This window comes from Trachypithecus francoisi, unplaced genomic scaffold (genome assembly GCF_009764315.1).
Source record: "Trachypithecus francoisi isolate TF-2019V2 unplaced genomic scaffold, Tfra_2.0 Lachesis_group12, whole genome shotgun sequence".
Lineage (NCBI taxonomy): Eukaryota > Metazoa > Chordata > Mammalia > Primates > Cercopithecidae > Trachypithecus > Trachypithecus francoisi.
Window position 1 is genome coordinate 93,817,205 of NW_022681457.1, and position 27,757 is coordinate 93,844,961.

The 27,757-nt window shown below is 39.8% G+C and overlaps 1 protein-coding gene and 2 non-coding genes across 25 annotated transcripts in view; all 3 read left to right on the forward strand.

Annotated features, from left to right (window-relative positions):
• PUM1 (pumilio RNA binding family member 1) overlaps positions 1-27,757 on the forward strand; it is a 130,976-nt gene that overhangs the window by 87,216 nt on the left and 16,003 nt on the right. For 8 of the 23 annotated variants that reach the window (XM_033227396.1, XM_033227399.1, XM_033227400.1 and 5 more), the window contains 8 exons: positions 1,583-1,615; positions 5,974-6,112; positions 7,165-7,308; positions 8,199-8,495; positions 9,569-9,805; positions 20,733-21,000; positions 22,330-22,459; positions 24,443-24,577. In XM_033227396.1, the coding sequence (XP_033083287.1) occupies positions 1,583-1,615; positions 5,974-6,112; positions 7,165-7,308; positions 8,199-8,495; positions 9,569-9,805; positions 20,733-21,000; positions 22,330-22,459; positions 24,443-24,577 (1,383 nt within the window). The remainder of the gene's footprint in view (positions 1-1,582; positions 1,616-5,973; positions 6,113-7,164; positions 7,309-8,198; positions 8,496-9,568; positions 9,806-20,732; positions 21,001-22,329; positions 22,460-24,442; positions 24,578-27,757) is intronic. The other 15 variants (XM_033227401.1, XM_033227402.1, XM_033227403.1 and 12 more) reach the window with 9 other exon arrangements.
• Positions 6,230-6,302, forward strand: LOC117094050. Its single transcript, XR_004441377.1, has one exon. It is a non-coding gene; the product is annotated as a small nucleolar RNA SNORD103/SNORD85 (small nucleolar RNA).
• Positions 25,512-25,596, forward strand: LOC117094048. The gene has a single exon (XR_004441375.1). It is a non-coding gene; the product is annotated as a small nucleolar RNA SNORD103/SNORD85 (small nucleolar RNA).

The window sequence follows — 27,757 nt, forward strand, 5'->3', positions numbered from 1 at the left end:
TTAGTAGAGACGGGGTTTCACCATGTTGGTCAGGCTGGTCTCAAACTCCTGACCTCATGATCCACCCGCCTGGACCTCCCAAAGTGCTGGGATTGCATGCGTGAGCCACCACGCCCGGCCAATAACACCTCTTTATTGATAGAAACTGTGGTAAACTAGAAAACTTGAAACAAAAAAATTACCTTAAATCCTTATGTCAGAAAACCACTGCTGATATGTTTGGTATCTGTTATTTTAGCCTTATTATTTAATATTTTACAAAATTGTCATTCTGTCCACGTGGTTTTCCATTCTGATTTCATACTTTACTATGTTATTTTGTGTTCTTTTAAATGACATTTTTACTAGGTACATTTAAATCCATCAAAGGATACTTTGACTAGTCTATTATATTTGATATTTCATTTATATCAGTATTTTGGTGTGTATGTGTGTTTTTTGAGACAGAGTCTCACTCTATTGCCCAGGCTGGAGTATAGTGGCCGGATCTCAGCTCACTGCAAGCTCCACCTCCTGGGTTTACGCCGTTCTCCTGCCTCAGCCTCCCGAGTAGCTGGGACTACAGGCGCCCGCCACCTCGCCGGGCTAGTTTTTTGTATTTTTAGTAGAGACGGGGTTTCACCATGTTGGTCAGGCTGGTCTCAAACTCCTGACCTCATGATCCACCCGCCTGGACCTCCCAAAGTGCTGGGATTGCATGCGTGAGCCACCACGCCCGGCCAATAACACCTCTTTATTGATAGAAACTGTGGTAAACTAGAAAACTTGAAACAAAAAAATTACCTTAAATCCTTATGTCAGAAAACCACTGCTGATATGTTTGGTATCTGTTATTTTAGCCTTATTATTTAATATTTTACAAAATTGTCATTCTGTCCACGTGGTTTTCCATTCTGATTTCATACTTTACTATGTTATTTTGTGTTCTTTTAAATGACATTTTTACTAGGTACATTTAAATCCATCAAAGGATACTTTGACTAGTCTATTATATTTGATATTTCATTTATATCAGTATTTTGGTGTGTATGTGTGTTTTTTGAGACAGAGTCTCACTCTATTGCCCAGGCTGGAGTATAGTGGCCGGATCTCAGCTCACTGCAAGCTCCACCTCCTGGGTTTACGCCGTTCTCCTGCCTCAGCCTCCCGAGTAGCTGGGACTACAGGCGCCCGCCACCTCGCCGGGCTAGTTTTTTGTATTTTTTAGTAGAGACGGGGTTTCACCGTGTTAGCCAGGATGGTCTCGATCTCCTGACCTCGTGATCCGCCCGTCTCGGCCTCCCAAAATGCTGGGATTACAGGCTTGAGCCACCGCGCCCGGCCTATTTTGGTGTTTTAAATGAGACTGATTAACGTCCTTTACATAAGTTTATCCTTGGAAAAAATTCCTAGTAATGCAATTTTTCTGGAGCAAATGAAATCAGCATTTAGGCTTCGATATGCATTGTCAGATAAAAGCTGTCATTTGAGACAAAACACCCTGCTCATATATGAATATATTATATGATCCAAACAAGAACTTTTTGCTTGACATCAGTCTTACTCAGAGGGTGTATGTTTAATTTTTTTTTTTTTTTTTTAGATTCCACACAATTATAGAAAGAAAGAAGGACAGGTCTTGAAATTCTGCCCGTTATTTGGACACTATGAAATTATTTTCATGGCAACAGATGCAGTTCTCAAACCATATATAAGGAAATTCAGTAAAGAATTTGTTGACAGAATGAGTGATCTGTTAAAATAAATTTCCTTTGAAATGGAGTTTTGCTTTTGTCACCCAGGCTGGAGTGCAGTGGTGCCATCTTGGCTCACTGCAACCTCTGCCTCCAGGGTTCAAGCGATTCTCCTGCCTCAACCTCCCAAGTAGCTGGAATTACAGGCACCTGCCACCACGTCTGGCTAATTTTTGTATTTTTAGTAGAGGCGGGGTTTCACCACATTGGCCAGGCTGGTCTCAAACTCCTGACCTCAGGTGACTACCCGTCTTAGCCTCCCGGAGTGCTGGGATTACAGGCGTGAGCCACCACGTCCGGCCACATTTTTTTTTTTTTGTTTGCTTTTTTTTTCAGATGGAGTCTAGTTCTATTGCCCAGGCTGGAGTGCGCTGAGCTCTCAGCTCACTGCAACCTCCGCCTTCTGGGTTCAAGTGATTCTCCTGCCTCAGCCTCCTGAGTAGCTGGGATTAGAGGTGTGTGCTGCCACACCTGGCTAATTTTTATATTTTAGTAGAGATGGGATTTCACCATGCTGGTCAGGCTGGTCTCGAACTCCTGACCTTCAGTGATTCACCCACCTCGGCCTCTCAAAGTGCTAGGATTACAGGCATGAGTCACTGTGCCTGGCCTATTAAATAAGTTTCTTTCTTTCTTTCTTTTTTTTTGAGACGTAATCTTGCTCTGTCATCCAAGCTGGAATGCAGTAGTGCCATGTTTGCTTACTGCAACCTCTGCCTCCCAGGTTTAAGCGATTCTCCTGCCTCAACCTCCCTAGTATCTGGGATTATAGGCATGTGCCACCACGCCTGGCTAATTTTTGTATTTTTAGTAGTGACGGGGTTTTACCATGTTGTCCAGGCTGATATCAAACTCCTGACCTTAAGTGTTGGCCTCCCAGAGTGCTGGGATTACAAGTGTGAGCCACTACATCTAGCAAATAAATTTCTTAATAACTGCTTTTTGTGGATAAGTCTGTATTTCTTTGTGTGATCATCTTTTTGTTTAAATGGCTGCTAAATTATTATGCATTTGGAAGACTAATTACCATGTTTTAAAATCAGCTCTAATACAGTGAACAAGAATAATACTAATAACTGCTGTTAATTGAAAGCTTTCTGTGCAGAATTAAGTGCTCTACATGTAATTTCTGTTTCTCTTACTAATTATGATAGATGTACAGCTTCTCATTTTATGAAATAGAATTTCATAATTGAGAGGAAACCGATTGAAGGAATATAATTTGTGTGCCCAGAGTCACACAAGTACAAAGTTGTTAAGATTTGAATATGAGCCCGTGTCTTGATAACTTGTTTCCTGACCATGTTGTGATGTCTTGACTTAAAGAAAATCTGAGATCTTGTGCTGCTTCTATCATTAACTAGCTACAACTAGGGCAAGTTGGGTGGGTTCTCTAAATGCATATATTTTTGTTATAAAATGTACATAATAATCATTAACTTTTCAGTTTTCTGTCATGCCCTTCAGGTTCTGTCAAACCCTACTAAGGAGAAGTTTTTAGCCTTAGTTTTTAATTAGCAGCCATTCTTTCAAAAATATGATTTTCTTGGTAAATTGCCTTGTCATAGTAATTAAAATGAGAGGTTCTTTTTAAACTTTGCTGTTGGCCTTGTATTTTATCAGAAAGTATATGTTGCATTCTAGGCAAGCTAACTGTTCTAGGATAGTTTTTATAAATTCAGTCATTTTGTAGATTTTGTTAGACTTTAAAACGTTACTTGTGAAACTATACATTTTGTTTCCATAAAAGCATGGATTTGACAGCTATTGATGAAATGAAAATATATGAATATTGGCAGGTAACTGAAGGACTTTTATGTATAGTTAGGGGTACTGGACAGATTGCTAGAGAGTGGAACAAAAAGCTAACACTGTTTTCCTTCCTTATTACAAGACTCATCAATAGTCTTAGACTACCTCTTTCTTTAGGTACCTTGTCCACTCTACCACTCCTGTCCTTTCAAAGAACACCTAATCAAACATAAACCTACTTCTTTATATTCTATGAAAGCAGTGCTTTCATTGTTTTTTAAAATCTTCAGCAATTTTGAACTATTAGCATTTGCCATATTTCTGTGCTTGCTATTTACTTATCCTAGAGTGAGATCTCTTTTGAGTTACTGGCTATGTAAATTCTAAGTATTTGGCAAAACTCACCTGTACAGTCCCCAGACTCTTCTATCTATGTAGCTTGAAACACATTTTCTCTTATAAAGTTGGTTAGGTTCTTTAGGTCAGAAACAAATTATATAATATCTTGATAACAGTGATTCACTATCGGTTATTGATTATCTCCTAGGTATCAGGCAGTGTGGCTTAAAGGCATTATTTCAGATATTTCCAGCAAATCTGCAAGATCATTTGTTAATTCTTACTTATTACTGATATAGAAGTAAAAGATTGGGCAAATTAAGTGTCCATCCATCTCTTCTTGCCAGTGTGGACAGTGTTGGTCACATTATACCCACTTAACAAATATTTAATTGGTTATTAGTGTTGTTTCTCTTTTTACTTTTCTTTTTTTTTTACACCAATGATACCAATAATAATTTGTACCCATTTTTTTGACCATATGTCTAACTTTTATAAATAACACAGTGAAATTGAAAGTGGTCTGATAAGAACTGTGCACTTGACAATATGGCAAAACACATTGTTAGGAACTTCAGTAATTTTAGCCTTGGTTTGTGGGTTTTGCATTTTTGCTTTCTGGAGTGTGTAGATCTTGTGAGATAGATTCTTCACATCATTCAGAATAATAATGATTGTTAGCATTTTGATGTCTTATGTTTTATTAATAAAAAGTAGATCTTTGCCTGGGCTCAGTGGCTTCACACTTATAATCCCAAAATTTTGGGAGGCCAAGGCAGATGGATTGCTTGCACCCAGGAGTTAGAGATTAGCCTGAACAACATGGTGAGACCCTGTCTCTACAAAAAATAGAAAAATTAGCCAGGTGTGGTGGTACACACCTGTAGTACCAGCTACTCAGGAGAGGTGGGAGCATCTCTTGAGCCTGGGAGGCAGAGGTTACTGTGAGCTGAGATGGTGTCACACTGCACTCCAGCCTGAGCAGCAGAGCATGGCCCTGTCTCTTCCCTGCCCCACCCTCCACCCCAAAAAAGTAGATCCTTTATCACAGTGGCATAACTGGTATTCTGCACTGAACTTGACTAATGCGTATGTTTGTGGAATTTGTGAGAGGGAAATAGAAACAGTCAGGTGAGAGTCCTACCAGATCGAATCTGGTGAACTCATTTGGGACCATGTGGACCTTAATAAGTAGATTAGTGTTAAAGAGGAAATATTCTCATTCCATCTTTTGTGTGCATGTGAGACTCAGTTAACTTTAAATATGTGGGTAAATTACCCCTGTTCATCCTGTCGGGAACCCCTTCCCCCCACCATTAATACTCTTTTTTTTCTTTTTTTTTTTTGAGATGGAGTTTTCTCTTTCCCCCAGGTTAGAGCGAAGTGGCTTGATCTCAGCTCACTGCAGCCTCCGCCTCCCAGGTTCAAGTGATTCTCCTGCATCAGCCTCTCCAGTAGTTGGGATTATAGGCGCCTGCCACCATGCCTGGCTAATTTTTGTATTTTTAGTAGAGATGGGGTTTTCCCATGTTGGCCAGACTGGTCTCGAACTCCTGACCTCCGGTGATCCACCTGCCTTGGCCTCCCAAAGTCCTAGGATTACAGGCGTGAGCCACCATTACTGGCCTGTTACATTTTTTTTTCTTCACCCACTTTTTATCAGAGCACTGACATTATATAGTATGGTTTATTGTCTGTCTCATTCATTAAAATAAAAGCTCCATGAGGACAGGGGCTTTGTTGGTCTTGTTGATTGCTCTGTCTCACTTGCCCATTTGCCACTTGGTAGGCATTAAATATTTGATAACATTACCACTTGCTGATGCCAGATGTTTCAGATTCATCTTTTAACTTAATTATCACAAGAACTTTATGAGGCAGATGAGATAAAATGTTTGAATGAATGAATCATCACTTTTTTGTGCTTTTTGCTGCTTATAAAGGTAATGTGTTTAAAGTAAGAATGGTAGAATGAAATTCCACTATATGAAATGTTATTAATTGAATTTATACCCTAACAGCTGTGACATATAAAAACCATTATAGGGAAAATGTTTTACAATTAAGTTTTAAAAGTTGAGCCAACCTGAGCATATGGTAGGTCTTCTCCAATGAAAAGAAAGTGGTTATTTCTTTCTTCCCTTCCCAGGTTCTCCGTGGAGGAGCCAGCCAACGTCCTTTGACCCCAAACCAGAACCAGCAGGGACAGCAAACAGATCCCCTTGTGGCAGCTGCAGCAGTGAATTCTGCCCTTGCATTTGGACAAGGTCTGGCAGCAGGCATGCCAGGTGCGGCTGCATTGTTATTCCTAATACTTTGGCAGGGAAAAAGGCTGCACGTTTGAGGTGATTACAGAGGGGAATGAGCAGTGCTTTCACCTTGCTTAGGCTTGTCATGATTTGGGGACTGGCAAGGATGATATACACTTGCCCTCACTTAGACTATAGTTCACTGATGAGAGCATTGTTCTGAGCCAGTCTTAAGTCATATTGGAGGTATCTAAATGTCCATGCAGCTTGGAATATGTGGTTTTTCGTTGGTGGGTTATCTGTTTTCTGTCTCAGAATTAGTGGTAGATGGAGTGGCCAAGCTAGTTTTCAAGGCTAAGTCTTTATGTTGATGTTTTTGAACAGCATGATTAGCGAGAAATTTCTGGTACACGTTGATAGGGTCATCCCTTACATTTTTAAGGTTTCTCTTAAACCAATAGTAGGGGTTCTTTTTAGCTGCCTACCTCTGAGATACGTGTTTATATAGACATATCTTGAATATATGTTGTTTTTGGTTCACTGTCAGCTGGGTTTGGTGCTTTGCATGGAATTAAATGTAGTTTCATGTTCTACATATGAAACAAGTCTTTGAGAGATGTCAGCGTATTTTTATGGACCTTTACTGATCATAGAGCATAGCCAATTTAACTGAGCCATTTATGAATTCAATAAATAACTTTAACCTGTTTCATTTGTTTTTTAGTTGCTAAGCCTTTGTGTGTTCTTAGGAAGTCACCTGCAGTTTTTCATATGGCTTAAACTGGGATGTGGAGATTCTATTTCACATAATATTGAAAGATCATGTTATTTAAAGCCTGTCTAGGTTTTTCCTGCTATTTTGCGGGATATTTGTTCTTAGATTATTGTGTAGTATGAAAGTACTATGATTTTTATAATCATTTGTAGCCTCTTTTATTTGTTTATTCAACTATTTAAGTGATGGAACCAGTATATAAATCTAGGTCAATTCAACTCCAAAGCTGAGTTTATGGTTATTGACTATATGTTGGTGCCCAGGAGATACTTGTTTGTTTAACATACACATTTCTCTGTTGGTTTGATATTCGTAGGTTATCCGGTGTTGGCTCCTGCTGCTTACTATGACCAAACTGGTGCCCTTGTAGTGAATGCAGGTGCGAGAAATGGTCTTGGAGCTCCTGTTCGACTTGTAGCTCCTGCCCCAGTCATCATTAGTTCCTCAGCTGCACAAGCAGGTGAGCGCACATCTGAGTGGACTCCTGCCAGAGATCTAAAAGTGGCGACTGATAGTGATATTCTTAAAGTATGTTGAAATACACTTTTGGCAATTCTCAGTGTATCAGTTTTACCCTGTAATGTTTCAAAAAGAGATCAGAAGCAATAAGTGACCTTGGTGGATTCTTCTTTTTGTTGGGAGGGGTGGCATGTGCCAGCTGGTTAGAAGCAAGGTCCGGTTCCACTGAGAACATAGAAGTTGCATTACTCACACAAAATGGCTTTGTTGGCAGAAATCCAAGGCTGATTTCACAGAAATCCAAGTCATTATTTTAAGATAATTTTAGAGGCGGGGTTGTTTTTTGCCATAGGGGCAGGAATGGAGGAAGTGGGAAACAGTAGTGAGAAGTGACAGAATAATACATTTTGTTGGGAGGAGTAATAGTTTTTTACTTTAAGTGTTTATATGTTTTGTTTGTTTTTTTTTTTAATTAGGAACAATAACAGGAACATCTAGAAGACAGCAGTGTGCTAAAATAGGAACTTGAAGGATGTATATGCGTTACATGGTTCTAGAAGAAACCCTCAACATAGATATTTATGGAATTTAAGATTTTAGGAAGAAATTGTATTTGATGGATACATTTGATGTTTATACCCCTTTTAATCTGTAGTCTCTTTAAAGCTACCAGCATAGTGAACTTGTTCTAGTGGTATTTTGAGTTCAAATTGAAAGTAGAAACAGAAAATAGAAGCTTCATGTGAAGGAATCAAAGACAGATTTGTATGGTTTGTGTCTGTTTTGAAAAGATAGGCAGCATTAAAAGGTTTTTTGAAAAAAGATAAAAATGTAGTTTGGAAATGTGGCCAGTCCCTTTCATAGCCAAACGGTTTGCTTTCTTCTTCATAGCTGTTGCAGCAGCCGCAGCTTCAGCAAATGGAGCAGCTGGTGGTCTTGCTGGAACAACAAATGGACCATTTCGCCCTTTAGGAACACAGCAGCCTCAGCCCCAGCCTCAGCAGCAGCCCAATAACAACCTGGCATCCAGTTCTTTCTACGGCAACAACTCTCTGAACAGCAATTCACAGAGCAGCTCCCTCTTCTCCCAGGGCTCTGCCCAGCCTGCCAACACATCTTTGGGATTCGGAAGTAGCAGTTCTCTCGGCGCCACCCTGGGATCCGCCCTTGGAGGGTTTGGAACAGCAGGTAGAAATTGGACTGATATGCTCTTAAGACTGAATTTTAATTATTTTTACAATCCTTCTGGAATACTGGCAATGCATGGAACCACAGGCAGATCTGGACCAAGCCTTGTGGGAATCCAGCCATCCCACATAATCTGTGAGATGATAGACTATTGAAATCAAGTTATACAGATGGGACCTATTTCAATCCATGCTCATGTGGCTACTTAATCAGTTTCTTTCAGGGATTTGAAATCTAGGGAAGATTTTTGCTATAATTGGGAAAAATATGGAGGGAACTATAGAAATTGATATCAAAAACTGAGGGAGGAGGACTTAAAAGGACTTAAAGATAGCAGAGCTGAAATACTCCACAATTGAGACTGAGCTGAGTTCTTGGCCTGCAGGCCTTAAAGAGTTACAAGTTTTCTTCAGTCTTCTGAGTAGAATATAAGGTAGACGTGTGGAAAATTAGGAGGAAGGATATTAGACCAAGATATTTTTAATGTTTTGATGAAAAAAGCAGGAGTGTAGTATGGTGAATAATGGGATAATTGCAGAGATTATAAAAAACAAACAAAAGTGATCCCTAAATAGAAGGGCATGTGTGAAAGAAATTATCTTAATTGGAATTGAGGGCAGCATTGACTCTTGATTGAACCCACTGAGAAAACAGGCTTTCAATATATAAGTCTTGTGTAGTGGGGCAGCACCCCATTTACAAATCTTTTTTCTGTATCCCATTTTTCTACTTGAACCTTTTCAATTGATGAAAGACATTCTTCTAGTCCATTTTCTTCCACCTTTTCCATAGCTCATGTGGCCGTCAGAGCTTTTTAACCCTCCCTTATCCTATAATATACAACACCCCATAGGAAGGTAAATTTGGCATACGTTTGATGGTCATGTTAACCTGAGCCATGTCCTCTTTATTACTTATCTGCCCCTAGTACTGCTACATTAACAGTTAGGCTGTCTCTGCTGACAAATTTGCGGTGGTAAGGAGTCTGGATCAAAGTGTTAGGAACAGGTCACTGGGCTTGTTCTTCGAAGAACAGGCCTGTTCTTATCTGCATTGTTTTAATTCCATTTTAGTTGCAAACTCCAACACTGGCAGTGGCTCCCGCCGTGACTCCCTGACTGGCAGCAGTGACCTTTATAAGAGGACATCGAGCAGCTTGACCCCCATTGGACACAGTTTTTATAACGGCCTTAGCTTTTCCTCCTCTCCTGGACCCGTGGGCATGCCTCTCCCTAGTCAGGGACCAGGACATTCACAGACACCACCTCCTTCCCTCTCTTCACATGGATCCTCTTCAAGCTTAAACCTGGGTAAGAACCATTACTCTAACACCACCTTGAACTCTAGAACTCTCTTGCCACCGATGACATTACAAGAACTTTGCATAAGCAAAGGACAGTCCCTTTATACTAGAAGTGTCCTGGGTGTTCTGTGCCTTCCGTAAATACCTCATGTTATTCAGGCTGTACCTATAGATAGTGTAGCAGTTTTGGCTTTACTATAGTTGGGTACATTCCCTGTATATTCAGTTAGCTTTATTATGAACATTTTATTCTTTGGCTACCTGTGAGAGTATTTCCATGTAAACAATATAAACACAGGTTCATTTCAGTGAAGCTAGGAAACGCAGAGACAGAATTTAATCACCTAGTATCACCACCTGCAATACCACCACAATTAATATTTTGCCTTATTTCTTTTCAAAGTTTCCCCTCTGCTATATGTACATATAATATCTTGCTTTTTCACAAAAAGCATTTGATTTTTAAAATTTTGCCATATTTTAAAATATTTGTAGATATAAACTCTCAAATTATACAGTATGCTAATGAGGAAATGTATATTTCCCTGTTAAATATTTAGGTTGTTTTAATGCATGGGATTTTAAAATATTACCATCTAGAGTCTAGAAAATAGGGAAAGAAAAAGAGGATCCCAAGCAGCAGGCTGTAAGAATGAAAAGAAAATTATATTACCTTTTTTTTTTTTTGGTGGCAAATCTCTAAATCTTTCAGGACATGGGAGATATTTTCTTATCTCAAACATGGTGCATACTTCTCTCCTACAGTTACGTATTAAGTTTGAAGTACTGGTTGATTTGCTAGATGGGGAAAATTGAGTCATAGATGTAGAGTCACCATATAATGTATCATGCTAACCATAACACTTTTATGAGTGGAAGGGGGTGCTATGAATAATTACTTGGTGATGATAGGCCTAAATCAGGACTGTCGTGGCCAAATCAGCATGTGTGGCCACTTTACCAAGAAGATTCTGTTTTTAACCAGCGAGATTAAAAGTGGCTTCATGGACTCAGAAGTGAGAACTGACTAAAAACAAACAGGATACCTTCGTTTGGATAGGCAGACTAGAAAGTGATTTATAGGATTCAAGAGAAGTCTGAAGTGGGTAGCGTAATAGACTTATTATTCTAGACCTAAGAGTGACAGCTTTGAGTTTGAAAGAGGCGAGTTTCAAGTCAAAACTATGTTTATATATACACATTGGCATGTGTGTGCGTATCCTGAAGTTTTATACAGTAAGAACTGTAGTTGTAGAACTCATTTTCTCAGGTTATATATGAACATCACTTTATAAAAGTTACTGTGACATTCCTGATTAGTAGGGGATGGGGTATAATAAGTAGACACGGGGATGGGGTACATTCCCCAACAGTGTTTCCTAGTGACACAATGCCTAGCTTTAAAGACTGGGGGTTAATGCAAAATCTGGAGAGGGGTGTCAAACTCCCAGTTTGATATGTGGCTAGAAGGAAGGAACCAGTGTTAATTGACCTGGCATTTACCTGCTGGTGTTAATGGTTTTGGGTCCTGTACATACAACCCTGGAAGGTATAGGTATTATTTCGTGTCTGAGGACTTAAATATCTTGCCTAGCCTAGATCATCTTGGATTTGAACAGATTTAGAATCAAGCATATTTGACTCCAAAGCATGCAGTTTCAGTGTATATCCTGTCACATGATATACTCAGGGTATCTTGAACCAGTCCATTATCAAATCCAGAAATATATATCTTAATTTCTTGGTTTTAAAACAGGTGAACTATGTCATCCCATACTACGTACTAAACAACCTGAACCTGCTAAAATTTTTTTCATAAAGAACCAGATAGTAAATGTTTTAGGTTTTATAGGCCAGATGGTGTCTGTAGTGAATATTCTACTCTGCTGTTGAAGTGTGAAAGCAACCACAGACAAAATGTAAATGAGTGAATATGTAGCTATCTTCTAATAAAACTTTATTTATAAAAATAAATGGGTCAGGCACGGTGGCTCACCATCTGTAAGCCCAGCACTTTGGGAGGCCGAGGTAGGCAGATCACTTGAGGTCAGGAGTTCAAGACCAGCCTGGCCAACATAGTGAAACCCACCTCTGCCAAAAAATACAAAAATTAGCCAGGCATGGTGGCACGTGCCTGTAGTCCTACCTCCTTGGGAGGCTGAGGTGGGAGAATTGCTTGAACCTGGGAGACAGGCTGCAGTGAGCTGAGATCATGCCACTGCACTCCAACCTGAGCAACAGCGTAAGATCCTGTTTCAAAATAAGTTAAGATAAAATAAAATAAAAGGCTGTGGTTCCTTGGTGCATGGAAATGGAGCCAGAAGTGTTACTTTCATGCATAATACCTTTCCTCTTTCTAAAGTATCAGCAGTTTAATGTAATACTACCTCTTAATTCATGTTTTCCCTTTGAAGAAGGAAATAACTATTAGTGTGAGTTATTTCTTGTCAGATGACTTGTTGCCTGCCTAGTTTTATGTTTAACATAACTTTTTTTTAGTTTTATGTTTAACATAACTGCATTCACCTTGTTTATGCAGTTTCTTCCTGTACATTTGCATTAGACTTGTGTGTAGTACATGTTTCATATATGCCATTCCTGAGGAACTCTTTGTCTCAATTAGTACAGCTTTGCCTCAGCTCAGTCTGTTTCCTTGAGAAAATAGAGTTGTGCTACTTGGTTTCTAACGATCTCCGTAAAGAGGTCTTAAAGACATTTTAGTATAAGAAACTTAACATTTCTTTCTGGCCCACACCTAATATAGCTTCTGTGGTTAATACTACTTCACTGCTGCCACCAGCCATCAGCAGTGATGAGCAGCCATACTAAGCATTTTATATTCATTGTGTTGAATACTCAAAAGAACTCTTCACTCCTTAAAACTCAGCATGTCTTAGTGAATGTTGCTTAATGATACCAACCACAAAGCTAGTGTTTGAATGCGCATATCAGCCTGTATCTCTTGTGGATCTTTTCCCCATCTTGTCATTTTTACACTTTGTCCCAGTAGGCAGATATGTGTTAGTATCGTCTAACAAAATCAGTGACCTGTTTAGTAATTTTTCCTATTATTTATTTAAAAATCACTTACTGAGTGGTGTGGTTTTTCATTACTGATTGTCTATAGTTCAGACTAAAAACAAACCTTTTTGAGTTCTATTCCCCACCCCCGTTTTTATTGTTTGAGACAGGGTCTTGCTCCGTTGCCCAGACTGGAATGCAGTGGTGCTATCATAGCCCACTGTAACCTTAAACTCTTGGGCTCAAAAGATCTTTCCACCCCAACTTTCCAAGTAGCTGGTACTATAAGCACACACCACCATACCTGGCTAATTAAAATAATGTTTTTTTTGGTAGAAACCAAGTCTTGCTATGTTGGTCAGGGTGTCTTGAACTCTGGGCCTCCAGTGATCCTCTTGCCTTGGCCTCTGAAAGCACTAGGATTACAGGTGTGAGCTACTGTTCCTGGCTCCTTTTTTTCTTTATTTTATTTTATTTATTTTTTTGAGATGAGTTTCACTCTGTGGCCCAGGTTGGAATGCAGTGGCATGATCTTGGCTTACTCCAACTTCTGCCTCCCGGTTCAAGAAATTCTCTTGCCTCAGTCTCCTGTGTAACTGGGATTACAGGCACGTGCCACCATGCCCAGCTAATTTTTTATTTTTAGTAGAGATGAGGTTTAACCATGTTGGCCAGGCTGGTCTCTTTTTTTCATTTTTAAAATGTTGTCTTTTAAAATGCAGTAGTTTTTTATTTTGATGGGGTCCAATTTATCTTGGTTTTGAAATAGTATCGAAGAAATCTTTGCCTAACTCAAACTCTTGGGGGAATATTTTCTCATGTTTTGCTCTAAAAAAATTTATTGTTTTATCTCTTAAATATAAGTCTGATCCATTTTGAGTTAATTTTGGGTGTCAGGTCAGGGTTCATCTTTTTGCACATGCGTTTCTAGTTGTCCTAGCACCGTTTTCCTTCATAATTTTGGTGTACAGCTCTTGCACTGTTTCTGTTAAATTTATTCCTAATTGCATATATTTTTGATGCTATTACAAATAGAATTGTGTTCTGGTTTTATCTTTCGATCGACTATTGCTTGCTTATAGAAATACATTTGGTTTTTGTATGTTGATCTTATATACTGCAGCCTCGCTGTAGTCAGTTATTATTAGTTCTAATGGTTTTTGGGTGGAATCTGTAGGATTTTCTACGTATAAGATCATATCATCTAAGAATAAAAGCCATTTTCCAATCTGGATGACTTTTCTTTTTCTTGTCTGATTGCACTGTGTAGAACCTCCAGTACAGGTTGAGAATCCCAAATCAAAATTCTGAAATGCTGCAAAACCCAGAAGTTTTTGGAGTGTCAACAAAGTCTTTGTTGCAAGTCAACAAAGCTCAAAGGAAATGCTCTAGAATTTTTGATTCTCATATTAGGATGCTCAGCTGGTAAATATAATGCAAGTATTCCAAAATCTGAAAGACTTTTAAAGTCTGAAACACTTCTGGTCCCAAGTATTTTGGATAAACGGTACTCGACCTGGACAGTGTTAAATGGAAGAAGTAAGAGCACACATCCTTCCCTTGTTCCTGATCTTGGCGGGGGCTGGGGGTAAAGCATTTGTCTTTTACCATTAAGCATAATCTAATACATTAAGCATAATCTAAAACAGTTGGTTTTTAGTAGATGCCCTTTATTAGGTTGGGAAAGTTTCCTTCTAGCCTAAGTTTGTAGTGAGTTTTTGTTGTGAATGGGTTTTAGTTTTTGTCAAGTGTGTTTTCTGCTCTTTTTTTTTTTTTTTTTTGAGATAGAGTCTTGCTCTGTCGCCCAGGCTGGAGTGCAGTGGTGCAATCTTGGCTTGCTGCAACCCCCGCCTCCCGGGTTCATGCCATTCTCCTGCCTCAGCGTCCCAGGTAGCTGGGACTACAGGCGCCTGTCACCATGCCGGCTAATTTTTTGTATTTTTAGTAGAGACGGGGTTTCACCGTGTTAGCTAGGATGGTCTCGATCTCTTGACCTCTTGATCTGCCCGCTTTGGCCTCCCAAAGTTCTGGGATTACAGGTGTGCGCCACCTTGCCTGGCTGTTTTTTCTCTATTTGACGATCTTGTGGCTTTTGTCCTGTATTCTGTGAATGTGGTATGTTACATTAATTGATTTTCAGATGTTAATCCAACCCTGCATTCCAGATATACATCTTAACTGATGATCATGTGACTTTTATCCTGTATTCTGTGAATGTGGTATGTTACATTAATTGATTTTCAGATATTAATCCAACCCTGCATTCCATATATACCTCTTACTTTGGTCATGTTCGGTTCGGTGTGTTTGTATTTTTGTTGAGAATTTTTGAATCTGTATTAATGAAGGATGTGTGTTTTTCTTTCTCGTGAGGTATTTGTTGTGGCTTGGTGTCAGGGTGATATTGACCTCATAGCATGAACTTCGAAGTGTAGCATCCCCCTCTATTTTCTAGAAGAGTTTGTGGAGTATCCGCATTATTTCTTTAGACATTTGATAAACTTGACCAGGTAAGGCAATCTTAGCCTGGACATTTACTTGTAGTAAGATTTTTACTTACCCCATTTCTTTACCTCTTACAGGTCTTATAGATTCAGATTTTTATTTTTTCTTGAGTCAGTTTTGGTAATTTGTGACTTTTCAGGAATTTGTCCATTTCATCTAAACTGCCAAATTTGTTAGCATAAAATGCACTATTTTAATAAGTGAAATCTCTCTCAATCTTCCTCTCCCATCTCCCCCATACATGCATATGTACCCATGAATGTGTACATATAAAATATGTTGTGACCCTGAACAAGACAGATGTTGCAATTATTTATTTTGTTTGACCTAATTATGTGTTGCATGTCTCAGTTTAACAGTATTGTTTTTGTAATTATTAATCATAGTTAGTAAATATGAATTTTCTTAACTAGATCTGTAACTCTGTTTTGTGGTTTGTATATGCTTTACATAGAAAACCTTAAACTCTCACTTATAACGGAAACATCTGACTCTAGTAAATTCTGCTTCCCATCTCAAAGAGAAAAAAGTAAGGGATGTGGAGATGAGTGTCCCCAAAGACTGACTGTAGTGGTTTCACGCCCTGCCTACCCATAGATCTCCTTATCCTACTCCACCCTTTCTCACCCCTCATTTCTTAGAATGCTTCTCCATGCTTATAGTTTTCTGCACAATCCCCGGACTGTATCATTTAGAAACTCTTAAACATCAAGAGGTAGCAGGTAGTTTTTTGTTGACAACACCCAGGCTTTTCATTTGCCTGGGAAGAAATTGTTATGGCTGTTCATTACTTCAGAAATGAAATATATAATAGTAAAAATGAGCTCAAAAGTTCATAAGCTGTCCAGGGCAAAAGAATGAAAGCATTTATAACTGAAATTTAGTTCTAAACTAAAAAGCATTTAGTTTTATTATCATGATAGGAATTATCATCCTCTTAAAATGTATTCTTTCTGTTCTTTATCTTTAGGGTTTTATGTGCCTTTTAGTTTTTTAGGAAAAGCACAGCTCAAACGCAAAATACCTTTCTCTGTCCTTGCTTGAACTGAAGGAGAGGTTTCTAAGTTACTGGTCAGTAACCAGTAGTCATGTATGTGTTTAGGTATTTCCCCATTCTGAATTAAAATGATTATTTTGTGATTTCTCACTTGGTTCTCTGAAGGAGACTTATCAGCTGTAAAACTAACTATGTGACAATTAACGTATTTTGGACTCCTTATTAATCATGCACTGAGATGATCAGTCTTCATGGTTTTATTTAATTTAGGGCTACCTTGGTGTTGTGTTGGAGAATGAATTGGAGAGAACTTATTTTTAAAACACATTTTGATGAACATTGTTGCTTCTGGTTGTATTAAACACAGAACTAGATATTGGGGACCTTGGGAATTTTTCTTTAAAAGTGAGAAGATCTGTGAGTACAAAAAGCAAGTAAATGAGAACATTCCACGTAGCAAGGGCATGACATACTACATGGCTGCTGGCAGAAATCCCTTATATGCAATTATGCAAAATAACTGAAGCGCTTATTAATTTAAATAAAACATTTAAGCCCTTACTGTCTGTGGAAAGTTGTCATAGGACACAGACCTATGAAATCCACCACTGTCCCTTTGAGGACTTATGAGAAATGTTTCTTTCTTTTTTTTTTTTTTTTTGTTTGGAGACGCAGTCTCGCTCTGTGGCCCAGGCTGGAGTGCAGTGGCCGGATCTCAGCTCACTGCAAGCTCCGCCTCCCGGGTTTACGCCATTCTCCTGACTCAGCCTCCCGAGTAGCTGGGACTACAGGCGCCCGCCACCTCGCCGGGCTAGTTTTTTGTATTTTTTAGTAGAGACGGGGTTTCACCGTGTTAGCCAGGATGGTCTCGATCTCCTGACCTCGTGATCCGCCTGTCTCGGCCTCCCAAAGTGCTGGGATTACAGGCTTGAGCCACCGCGCCCAGGCGAGAAATGTTTCTTTTAAAACAGTTGCAAATTTAAACACTTCCAGAGTGTTGCCCCGAAACCCCCAGAGCTATAGTGGTTTGGGTGCAAGTACATGTTGGTATTCAGACTATTGTGAATCAGCACATTGATGCACATTCGCCATCTAAATGAGATTCAGTCAACAAATATTTACCAATGGTCAAATATTTACTATTTGTCACACATTTTTTTCAAAAACAAGATAATTACAATTTAGAGCAAAAATTTAAGCATTGGCTTGATGTTGAAAGAAGTACTACTTGGCTCAAACAAAATATGTCTGTGAACTGTTAGTTTGCCATTTATAATTTAGTACCTGGGAAAATTTCTCTTCAGAGATGTCTATATTTCTTAGTAATAAAAACTGTGTGTATGTGTGTGTGCATGAATGTCCTTGTAGTATATACTTGTCTGACATCTAAGGAGGTAAGAGGCAAAAATCAAAACCTCACAGTAAATGTATTAACCATTTTTGTACGCATATTAACTGTTATTCAGTCTAGTCCTTTGTGTGGATTAGTCATTATGTTTTTGCCCAAAATAACAGAACATCCAACAGAGTGGCTTAAACAGTAAGTGCATTTATTGGCTTATATAACTGGAAGTATAGTGGTAGGGCAGTGTTCAGGGTTGGTTTGTCTCATCATTAAACATCATTACCAAGGACCTGGCTCCTTTATAATTTACCTTCCATTTTGGTCAGTGACCAGCTTCTTAAAATCCCTTTAAATTGTTTTCAAAACATTGTGTGTTCGCCCCATCCCTTCTTCTTTGGCATGTTGCTGTTGCCACACTTTCCCCATACCTGCCAACCTACCCTGTTACCACCTCTTTGCCCATTTCTCCGCAGCCTCAGACAGGTGAGACAGAATTGTTTCTGAAATGGAATAAAGAACAGTCTCTTGGCTGGGTGCTGTGGCTTATGCCTGTAATCCCAGCACTTTGGGAAGCTGAGATGGGCGGATCTCTTGAGGTCAGGAGTTCAGGATCTGTCTGGCCAACACAGTGAAACCCCATCTCTACTAAAAATACAAAAATTAGCTGGGTGTGGTGGCGCACACCTGTAGTTCCAGCTACTTGGAAGGCTGAGGTGGGAGAATTGCTTCAACCTGGGAGGTAGAGATTGCAGTGAGCTGAGATTGCACCGTTGCACTCCAGCCTGGGCGAAAGAGCAAGACTCCGTCTCAAAAATAAATAAATAAATAAATAAATAAATAAATAAAAGAACAGTCTTATGACTGCTGTTTTCTTTTCATATTAATCTCCTTTCTTACTTTCCTTTAAAAAAAAATCACTTTTCATTTGAATTCAGAAATACTGTGGAATTTGACAAGAACGTTCTGTAGAACAAGAAAACTTGATGAAAGTGAGTCCGAAAATGAATTTCAGACCCCAAAAGGACCCTGACCCTGGAGTCAAGAGCCCTGTTCTGAATTCTGGCCATGACACTTTTGGGTTTTATATCTTTGGATGAACATTTCATCTCTCTGGGCTTAATTTTCTGTTACATAAATGGGAGTTACAAACTCCTTTTCCAAAATGCCAGTGAGAATTCCAAAGAAAGTGTATGTGAAAAACCTTCTAACATAGAATTGGGCTTAGGACAAATCCTCAGTAAATATTTTACAGATTTCAACATTGAGCCGTTTTCTTTTGGTGGTTTCATCACTTTGATTGAGACCCAGACTTTTGAAGCTGGGCCCTGGGATTCTGTGAAGTCCAGCCTGGGTATCTTTTTGTGGCTACCATTAAACCTCAAACCAGACATTTATTAAAACTTGTGAAGAGCTGAGAAGTAGTTAATGTTGGATGACTTTTCTTGTGGATTTTTAATTGTTATTCATCTAAACTTTTTGTGGTTTATGTAATATGTCTTACCTACTTTGGCCTTTTTGTTTAAAAGGAGGTGGGGTAAACAACCCCAGAAAGGCTTGACATCTTTTTTCTATTGCAATCAAAATTTTAAAAAAGATAATAAAATAAGAACTGTTTTTTTTTTTTTTTTTTTTTTTTAAGACGGAGTCTTGCTCTGTCGCCCAGGCTGGAGTGCAGTGGCACGATCTCAGCTCACTGCAAGCTCTGCCTCCCAGGTTCACCTTTCTCCTGCCTCAGCCTCCCAAGTAGCTGGGATTACAGGCGCCCCCCCAACCACGCGCAGCTAATTTTTTTTTTTTGTATTTTTTAGTAGAGGCGGGGTTTTACCATGTTAGCCAGGGTGGTCTTGATCTCCCGACCTCATGATCCGCCCGCCTCGGCCTCCCAAAGTGCTGGGATTACAGGTGTGAGCCACCATGCACGGCCTGTTATTTAAAAATACTCATAATTTATTATGCTGCTATACTTGTTTTTTTGGAGACAAGATCTTGCTCTGTTTTCCAGACTGGAATGGAGTGGTGCGATCATGGCTTACTGCAGCCTCGACCTGCTGGGCTCAGGTGATCTTCCTATCTCAACATCCCAAGTAGTTAGGACTACAGGTGTGCATCACCACACCCAGCCAATTATTTATTTATTTATATTTTTTTAGAGATGGGGTCTCTCTCTGTTGTCCAGGCTGGTCTCGAACTCTTAGGCTCAAGCCATCCTCCTGCCTCGACCTCCCAAAGTGTTGGGGTTATGGACATCAGCCACTGCACCTGGCCTGTTACATGTTTTGATATGCCTTTTGGTCATATGTTTATCTGTCTAGAGATTCGCAATTTTATTCCCTCGTCACCCGTCAAAACAGCATTATCAATGGCATGAAGGTTGTTGAAAGTATGGTCATTTCAGGCTGTGTCACAATAGAAATTGTTAAGAGCTGTCCATTTGTAATGAAAACTCGAAAATTTTTCATTTTTAAGGTATCTGCTATCTTCTACTCATTATGTCTCATTCATGGCCTGGAATGTCTTAGTGATTTTCACACTTCTATTTAGTGGCAAAATCATTCCTTGAAAGAAAGCTTTTTCACGGGGTGCTCTGTATAAAACAGACCAATCTGGATGCCTGATTTCTTAGAGTGGGTTTCAGATGGAAATGGGGGTTATTCAAGAATGAAAGGCATCTCCACAGATCTCAGAATGGAAAACCACTCAAGTCTGAGTGTGTTTTGCATTTTCTGAGTTTTTATTGGTGGTACTCAGGTGCTGGGTTCACCTGGTAGGCATATTTCCGTCCTCATTTCATTACTAGGGGCCATGCTAGCTGTTGCTCCAGTCTTACTAGCAGTCTACCATCAACGGTAAAAGCATTCCCATCTCAATCTTTGTGCAGAAGTTTCCTTCCAGGTTGTTGAGTTGACCTACGAAAGCCATGACGCTAATAGAATTGTCTTAACACAAAAACAACAGCATTGAAGAAATCAGAAATGGTGCAGGCTTTCGGGTGTGGGAATGCTTTTTCCTCTCTTGAGTGAAGTTTCTTAAGAATGGTCTTAAGTTCTCCTGCTCTGTAACCAACAGGAGGACTCACGAACGGCAGTGGAAGATACATCTCTGCTGCTCCAGGCGCTGAAGCCAAGTACCGCAGTGCAAGCAGCGCCTCCAGCCTCTTCAGCCCGAGCAGCACTCTTTTCTCTTCCTCTCGTTTGCGATATGGAATGTCTGATGTCATGCCTTCTGGCAGGAGCAGGCTTTTGGAAGATTTTCGAAACAACCGGTACCCCAATTTACAACTGCGGGAGATTGCTGGACATATAATGGAATTTTCCCAAGACCAGCATGGGTCCAGGTGCGTACTTGACTTTGGCACTTTAAGGTAACCAAGATTTTAATGCCTTAACTGTCTAGGCTCAGATGGGTATCCACTGAAATAAAATGCCATATAGTGATTTTTTAAAAAGCGTGCCTCTTAGTTTGCATCACATTATTTCATAGGGATTTAAGAAACAAACATGAAAACAAAGACATACATATACTTTGGCTGCTTTAAACATTATGAAGAATCTTTTGCTCTTGAAGAGATGCTATTCAAATACAAGTTTGATCTAGGGTGCTTAGGAGTAAGACGGCTCTACCACCTTCCTTTGTTGTTCCACTCTGTAGAAGTGACAGTCTACGTAGAGATGAGAGAAGAAACTATTATAGAAGACAGATTTTGGTTTGGGTTACCCCTTCCTGTTGGGCTGCTGCAGTGGGCTTCACAGAAAGCGTATCTGGTCCGAGGGTAGAGCATAATTATGGTGACAACACCGTCCTTCTTTCCCATTTCTGTTTCTGTTTCTTTCTTTTGACTGTGTCCAGTAAAAGAGTTTCTGCAGAAGCTACCTCCTCCTTAAGTTCTGCCAGCTTGCTACTGGGCCAAAATTTCTCATATTTGAATTCTATAGGCTAGATTGAGAGGCAACATGATTTTCCTGATACTGATCATCTGGACTAAAAAAAGGCAGACTGCTACTACTTTGGAAGATAATGAATACTGTTTTGTTTTTGTTTTTGTTTTATTTTGTTTTGTTTTGTTTTTTGAGACAGAGTATCTCTCTGTCGCCTAGGTTGGAGTGCAGTGGCGCAATCTCGGCTCACTGCAAGCTCCGCCTCCCGGGTTCAGGTCATTCTCCTGCCTCAGCCTCCCGAGTAGCTAGCTGATGGATGCTGTTTTATATGCAAATAAGTTAAAGAATATAGTAAGGACAGTAAGCTTTTAGTTCTTTGATGTGAGGCTGGTTTCTAAAGGAAAAAGTCAAGTAGGGTACATGTTGTGTTATGTCTCCCTCCACCCCTCCTCTCTTTCTTCACCCCTGCCCTCCCACCCCCTTTTCATCTCCTCCCACCTTGCATATAAATAAGATTCAGTAGACATGCCCTACTGGAATGAAATATACCAACATTTATAAGTAATTTTCAAAGCTCAATTAAGTTAGGGCCTTCCTCTATTTAAAAATTATTCAGGGGAGTTCAGGTGACTCATTCAAATAAAGTTTGGTTTATTGTGTGCATGTGTGTGCACACATGCTCACTCACACGCATTTCAGAACGGATGCAGTCTACAAACCGAGGTACTCTGACGTATCTCCAGGTCTTCCTTCAGTGCTGTGATTGCCCTTTTTACTTTGTACTTCAGATTCATTCAGCTGAAATTGGAGCGTGCCACACCAGCTGAGCGCCAGCTTGTCTTCAATGAAATCCTCCAGGCTGCTTACCAACTCATGGTAGATGTGTTTGGAAATTACGTCATTCAGAAGTTCTTTGAAGTAAGCCTTTGTTCTTTCTATCCTTTGACTTCAGAGAATCTGCAGAGCATTTTGATTTTCATTAGCCTTTTTAAGAATAGCAGTCCCATTCCAGTCTTCAGAATGAAGGGTGTGTGGCCTTTTTGAAGAGCTTTTTCGTGTTTTTCCAATTCATTAGAAGCAGTCTGTCTATTCTGTATGGTTTAAATACCCAAGCAGATAATGCCAGTCTATTTTGGAAATGTGTTTCGAAAACTGGTGTCCCCATTTAGAACCCAGCACATTATTTCAGATTGTTACAATGGTTTCACAAAACATATCACTTAAAGAGGAAATAATCCCTGTAAAGTAGTTTTAGCAGGATCACAATAAAATATTGCCAAAAACAAATTTTTCTAAGGTTCTTAAGAGAATTGTCTTTGGACACCAACTCCAGTATGTTTCATTATCAGCTAGGGTCACAAGAATTGTTCAGTGCTGCTGCTTGGCTGATCGTTTGGCCTTGATTTCTTGTTTTACTTCTGTTAATTTGAATAATGTTCACTTTTTTTTATCATTGTCTTTGGAAAGAATGAGATTGTTAGGTTAATGTCTTTTTCCTCTAATAAAGCAAAATTTCAGAGAGGCAGGGATTTTTTTGCTTACCGTTGTAGTCCTTATTATCTGGTATTGGCAACCCTAAGTTATAGATGCAGAATGGCACAAAACTTCGAGATGAGGAGGAGTCTGGTATGGGGAGGAAAATGCTGGAATTCTGCACATTACCTACCACAAAACAAATCTGTAAATGTCTTAACATCTCATTCAGTTTGATTTGTATGAAGATGAAAAAATGACATATTCAAATGTTACCTTCCCAAGTTTTTTCATGAAGACTTATGTTTTTTCACCCTGAATTCTTCAACTTTAGACTAAGAAATCAATCTAAACATGATTTGTATTTTTGATTTTAGAATGATTTTGCACTGCCATTTTGTCACATATATAAAAATACTGAGCTCTCTAGTTCTGGAGGCTGATGTACCTTGGGGTAACAAAATATACAGTAGATTATAGCCATATGATTTGGACCAAGCTTGAGAACTTCTCTGGATCTTAGTTCCCTTTGGGAGAATGAGGAGGTTGGATGGGCTGATAATTCATAACGTCTCCTCCAATCTCATGATTATGTGATTCAAATGAAAATAAAAAGCCAAGGATGGAAAATCATTCTAAGTAGAATTTTAACATTGTATAGTCTTACTTCTTGGTTGTGCTAATTTTCCCCTCCCAATTCTGTTACCTTGTGTAAATAGGAGGAAAAAAAAATCAGTTCTCTTAATGATGTAGAATGCTACTTCAAAACAGTGTGTCCGTGTGTGCTTTGGCAGTAAGAGAATATGGATTCTTTTTTTTTTTTTTTTGACACACAGTCTCACTCTTTTGGGCAGGCTGGAGTGTGGTAGTGCTTTCTCAGCTCACTGTAATGTAACCTCTGCCTCCTGGGTTCAGGCGATTCTCCTGCCTCAGCCTCCCGAGTAGCTGCGGTTACAGGAGCGTGCCACCATGCCTGGCCAATTTTTGTGTTTTTAGTAGAGGCGGGGTTTTGCCATGTTGACCAGGCTGGTCTCGAACTCCTGACCTCAGGTGATCCACCCTCCTTGGCCTCCCAAAGTGCTGGGTTTACAGGTGTGAGCCACTGCACCTGGCCGGATTCATTTAATAGTATGTTTTAATGACAGTTTTGAGGAATTATGTGTTTGCTTAGCAGATATTAATAGTGAAACTACTATTGTTGGGTATCTGAGAAACTTTTTAACATTAAAAAGGGTTATTCATAATTAGAGGCCGAGAACTACTGGCTTGAAGAAACAATGGCTCTTTAAATAAAAGGTTTAGTTAATCACAGGTATCAGGGCTAAAAGAGGTTATGCCAATGGTTGATGCAGAATAATGAATGCTTTGCTTTCTCTGGTTTATTTCCTTCTACTTAAGTAATGGTGTTCACCCACACATTATGTCTAGTTTGGCAGTCTTGAACAGAAGCTGGCTTTGGCAGAACGGATTCGAGGCCATGTCCTGTCATTGGCACTACAGATGTATGGCTGCCGTGTTATCCAGAAAGCTCTTGAGTTTATTCCTTCAGACCAGCAGGTAATTGTAAGTTTCCCCTTTAACTTTTCTCTTGGTGTTTGATGTTTCTCCATGGTACATGTAGTGAACCCTGTAATTCTGTCAATTTTCAGTTTTCTTTTATGGTTTTGCATTGTTGCTTATGGCTGCCTTTTTGTGCATGGCACGCATGAACTGTGCAAATAATTTAAATTTATTGTAGATCAAGTATCTTGTATTAAAACCTGTGGTATCCAATACTCTTCCATTGGCTAGAACTTAGCCTTTAATAGGTTCAATTTTACAGGTGGTGGTTTTTTTTTTTCCTCCATGAATTAAAGCAGGTAAAATACTAATAAGCCATCATTTTCTCCAACAAGTCAAACTTTCATCCAACCCACCTTCCTTATTATTTTACTCCTTCTCTCCTGTTCTTTCATCCCACCAACATCTATTGAGCAAGGGCCTGCCCAGCATGGTGCATAGCCTGGTACATTGACCTGAAGCCTACTCTGTGCCAGACTTCATCAGCACAGAGATGACTAACAGCTGATCCCTGCCCGCAGAGTGCAGTCTGGTGGGGAAGAGCCATGGTGGTGAGCAGTGGTGAGGACATGAGAAGGACCCCTCACCCTTCCCAGCGTCCCTGAGGGCCGGCTTTGCAGGAGAAGGCAAGGCTAAAGAAGAGTTAGACAGGGAAGAAGGAACAGAAATGAGAATAGTTAGGTGCTGTGAGTGGGGAACTGACAGAGAAATCACCTGAACAGGCCCACAGCTTCTCGACAAGTCACGGTGTGGGTCCAGTGAGCACTGCAGACACCACAGGGCCCAGGAAGCAAAACAGACCCACAGGCAGGGCATGCTACAGTTGTGTTTGTGCTAGGCAGTGCCTCCAGCCTCTGGTGCTTCTCATCTGAGCCTGCAGCTTTCGGACTGTGAGCTCACTGAGCCCTTCTCATTTAAGGGGTTGGTTGGCCTTTTGTCTGGCAATGATGACCCACTTGCCCTCACTGAGAACAAAGTTCGGTAATGAGAATCTTTGTTATGGACTCAAGTTCTGAGCCAGACAAGACACCCAACACCCCTGAGTCATACTAAACCAATCCAGAACACTGCACTGGTGTTGGCAGTGGCAGTTAAAGTCTGAAGAAGTCCAAAGTTTTTAAAGTGGTGAGTTTCATAGGTATGTGCCATGATGCTGGTGAAGGGAGAGAGGAATGCTGGAGATAGAGCAGGTCTGGAGTTCATTTATTCAGTGCTTAGTACTAGAGATGTAGCATTAATAAGAAAGTATAAGTAATTAGAAGCAAGTGTGAAGCTATTTTTAATTTTCTTTTAATATTCAGATCATTGCCAATTTTAATTTTTCTTGGATTTTCATAGATAGTTGAATTTTTCTTCTTTAATTTTCTTGTCTTTCTTTTTTTTTTCTTTCTTTCTTTTTGGAGACAAGGTCTCACTCTGTCACCCAGGCTGGAGTGCAGTGGCACAATTGTGCCTTGCTGCAGCCTCAACCTCCTGAGCTGAAGTGGTCCTCCCATATTAGCCTCCTGAGTAGCTGGAACTACAGACATGCGCCACTACCCCTGGATAATGTGTGTATTTTTGGTAGAGATGGGGTTTCTACCATGTTGTCCAGGCTGGTCTTGAACCCCTGGACTCGATCGATTTGGCCTCCCAAAGTGCTGGGATTACAGGTGTGAGATACCACACCCAGCTATTGTTCTTTTCTGTGTTATATTTTTCACGTATTTTTTCTGGTTATGTTTCTCTGTGGTGTCTTGTTCTGGGCCTGACTTATGCTTCCTACCATAGATTATTTTACTCTTTCTAGATGCAAGTTTGCCATTTTAGGTAAAACTAACTCATCTTTGTTGGAATTTTTATTTCTTCTGGATCACAAAAATATCCAGAGAAGCCATCTCTCCTTCTTTTTGTTTATAAGTATTCCTTGACTTTATTTTTGTATAAGCTTCATTGTCATAATTATTCCCACAGTTCCCATCATTCCCATAATTGTATTTTCAGAGTAAATTATTCTCTTCTGGGCCCAGCACAGTGGCTTATGCCTGTAATCTCAGCACTTTGGGAGGCCAAGGTAGGTAGATTGCTAGGGCCCAGGACCAGCCTGCGCAGCATGGTGAAACCCCGTCTCTATAAAAAGTTAACTGGGGCTGGTGGTGCACTCCTGTAGTCTCAGCTGCCTGGGGGGCTGAGGTAGGAGGATTGCTTGAGCCCAGGAGGTTGAGGCTACAGTGAGCCATGATTGCACCACTGTACTCCAGCCTGGATGACAGATCCTAAGAGACCCTGTTTCCAAAAAAAAAAAAAAAAATTAATTCCCTTCTGACACTTAATCACTGTGTCTCTTGCCTTTTGCTTCTTTAGCCCCTGCCATTGTAATCTTTAATTTCTTTAATTAGATGATATCTTAGTTGCTTTGAGGTACTCAACATTTTGGGCATTTAAGACATTGCATTCATTAGCATCACTATTTTGACATGACTTGCAGTCTTCTAACATAAATCCACTGGCAACACAGTTTAGCCAACGTACAGAGATTGGAGATAGCAAGGAAATTAGGCAGGAGGCACCAGATATAGCCATAGTGCAGGCATTTAATTTCAAGATACCTAAGACCTGGGACAGTGAGTTTGGGGGAAGGGCTCCAGTCGAAATCCCAGTGTCTCTCTCTCTATATATCCTGTCACCATCACCCATTTCCTACTCACAGACTCAGTTTCTGGCTATTTCATCTACTTCCTGTGTTTGCACACTTTTCATTAATTAACTGAGAACCATTCCTGCTGACTCTGCAGTCACTATGGCCTAGTAGTAAGATCATAGGTGTTGGAGTTACAGCTTAGGCTAGAATTCTAATTCTGTCACTTTCTATCCATAGTTTGAAATATGTGACTTAAGCCTCCTCTGTCTCAGTTTCTTTTATATACCAGCAGAGTTGGGGTGTTCAGGATAATGTATTGTTGACAGTTTGGTTTACTGACATAGTAGTTTATCATACAGTTCAGCCAGATTGCTTGGGTTTGAATCTTGGGAATCTAGGTCTATAGTTTTGTAAGTCTTTTAATTTGCCTCTTCCTTGGTTTCTCCACCTATGGTGGTGTCCACTCCATAAGATTGTTAGGAAAATTTAATTAAAATGTCTTACACACTTAGAGGTTTGCCTAACCAGGGGTAAACTCTAGCTTAATTAGTATCATTACTAGG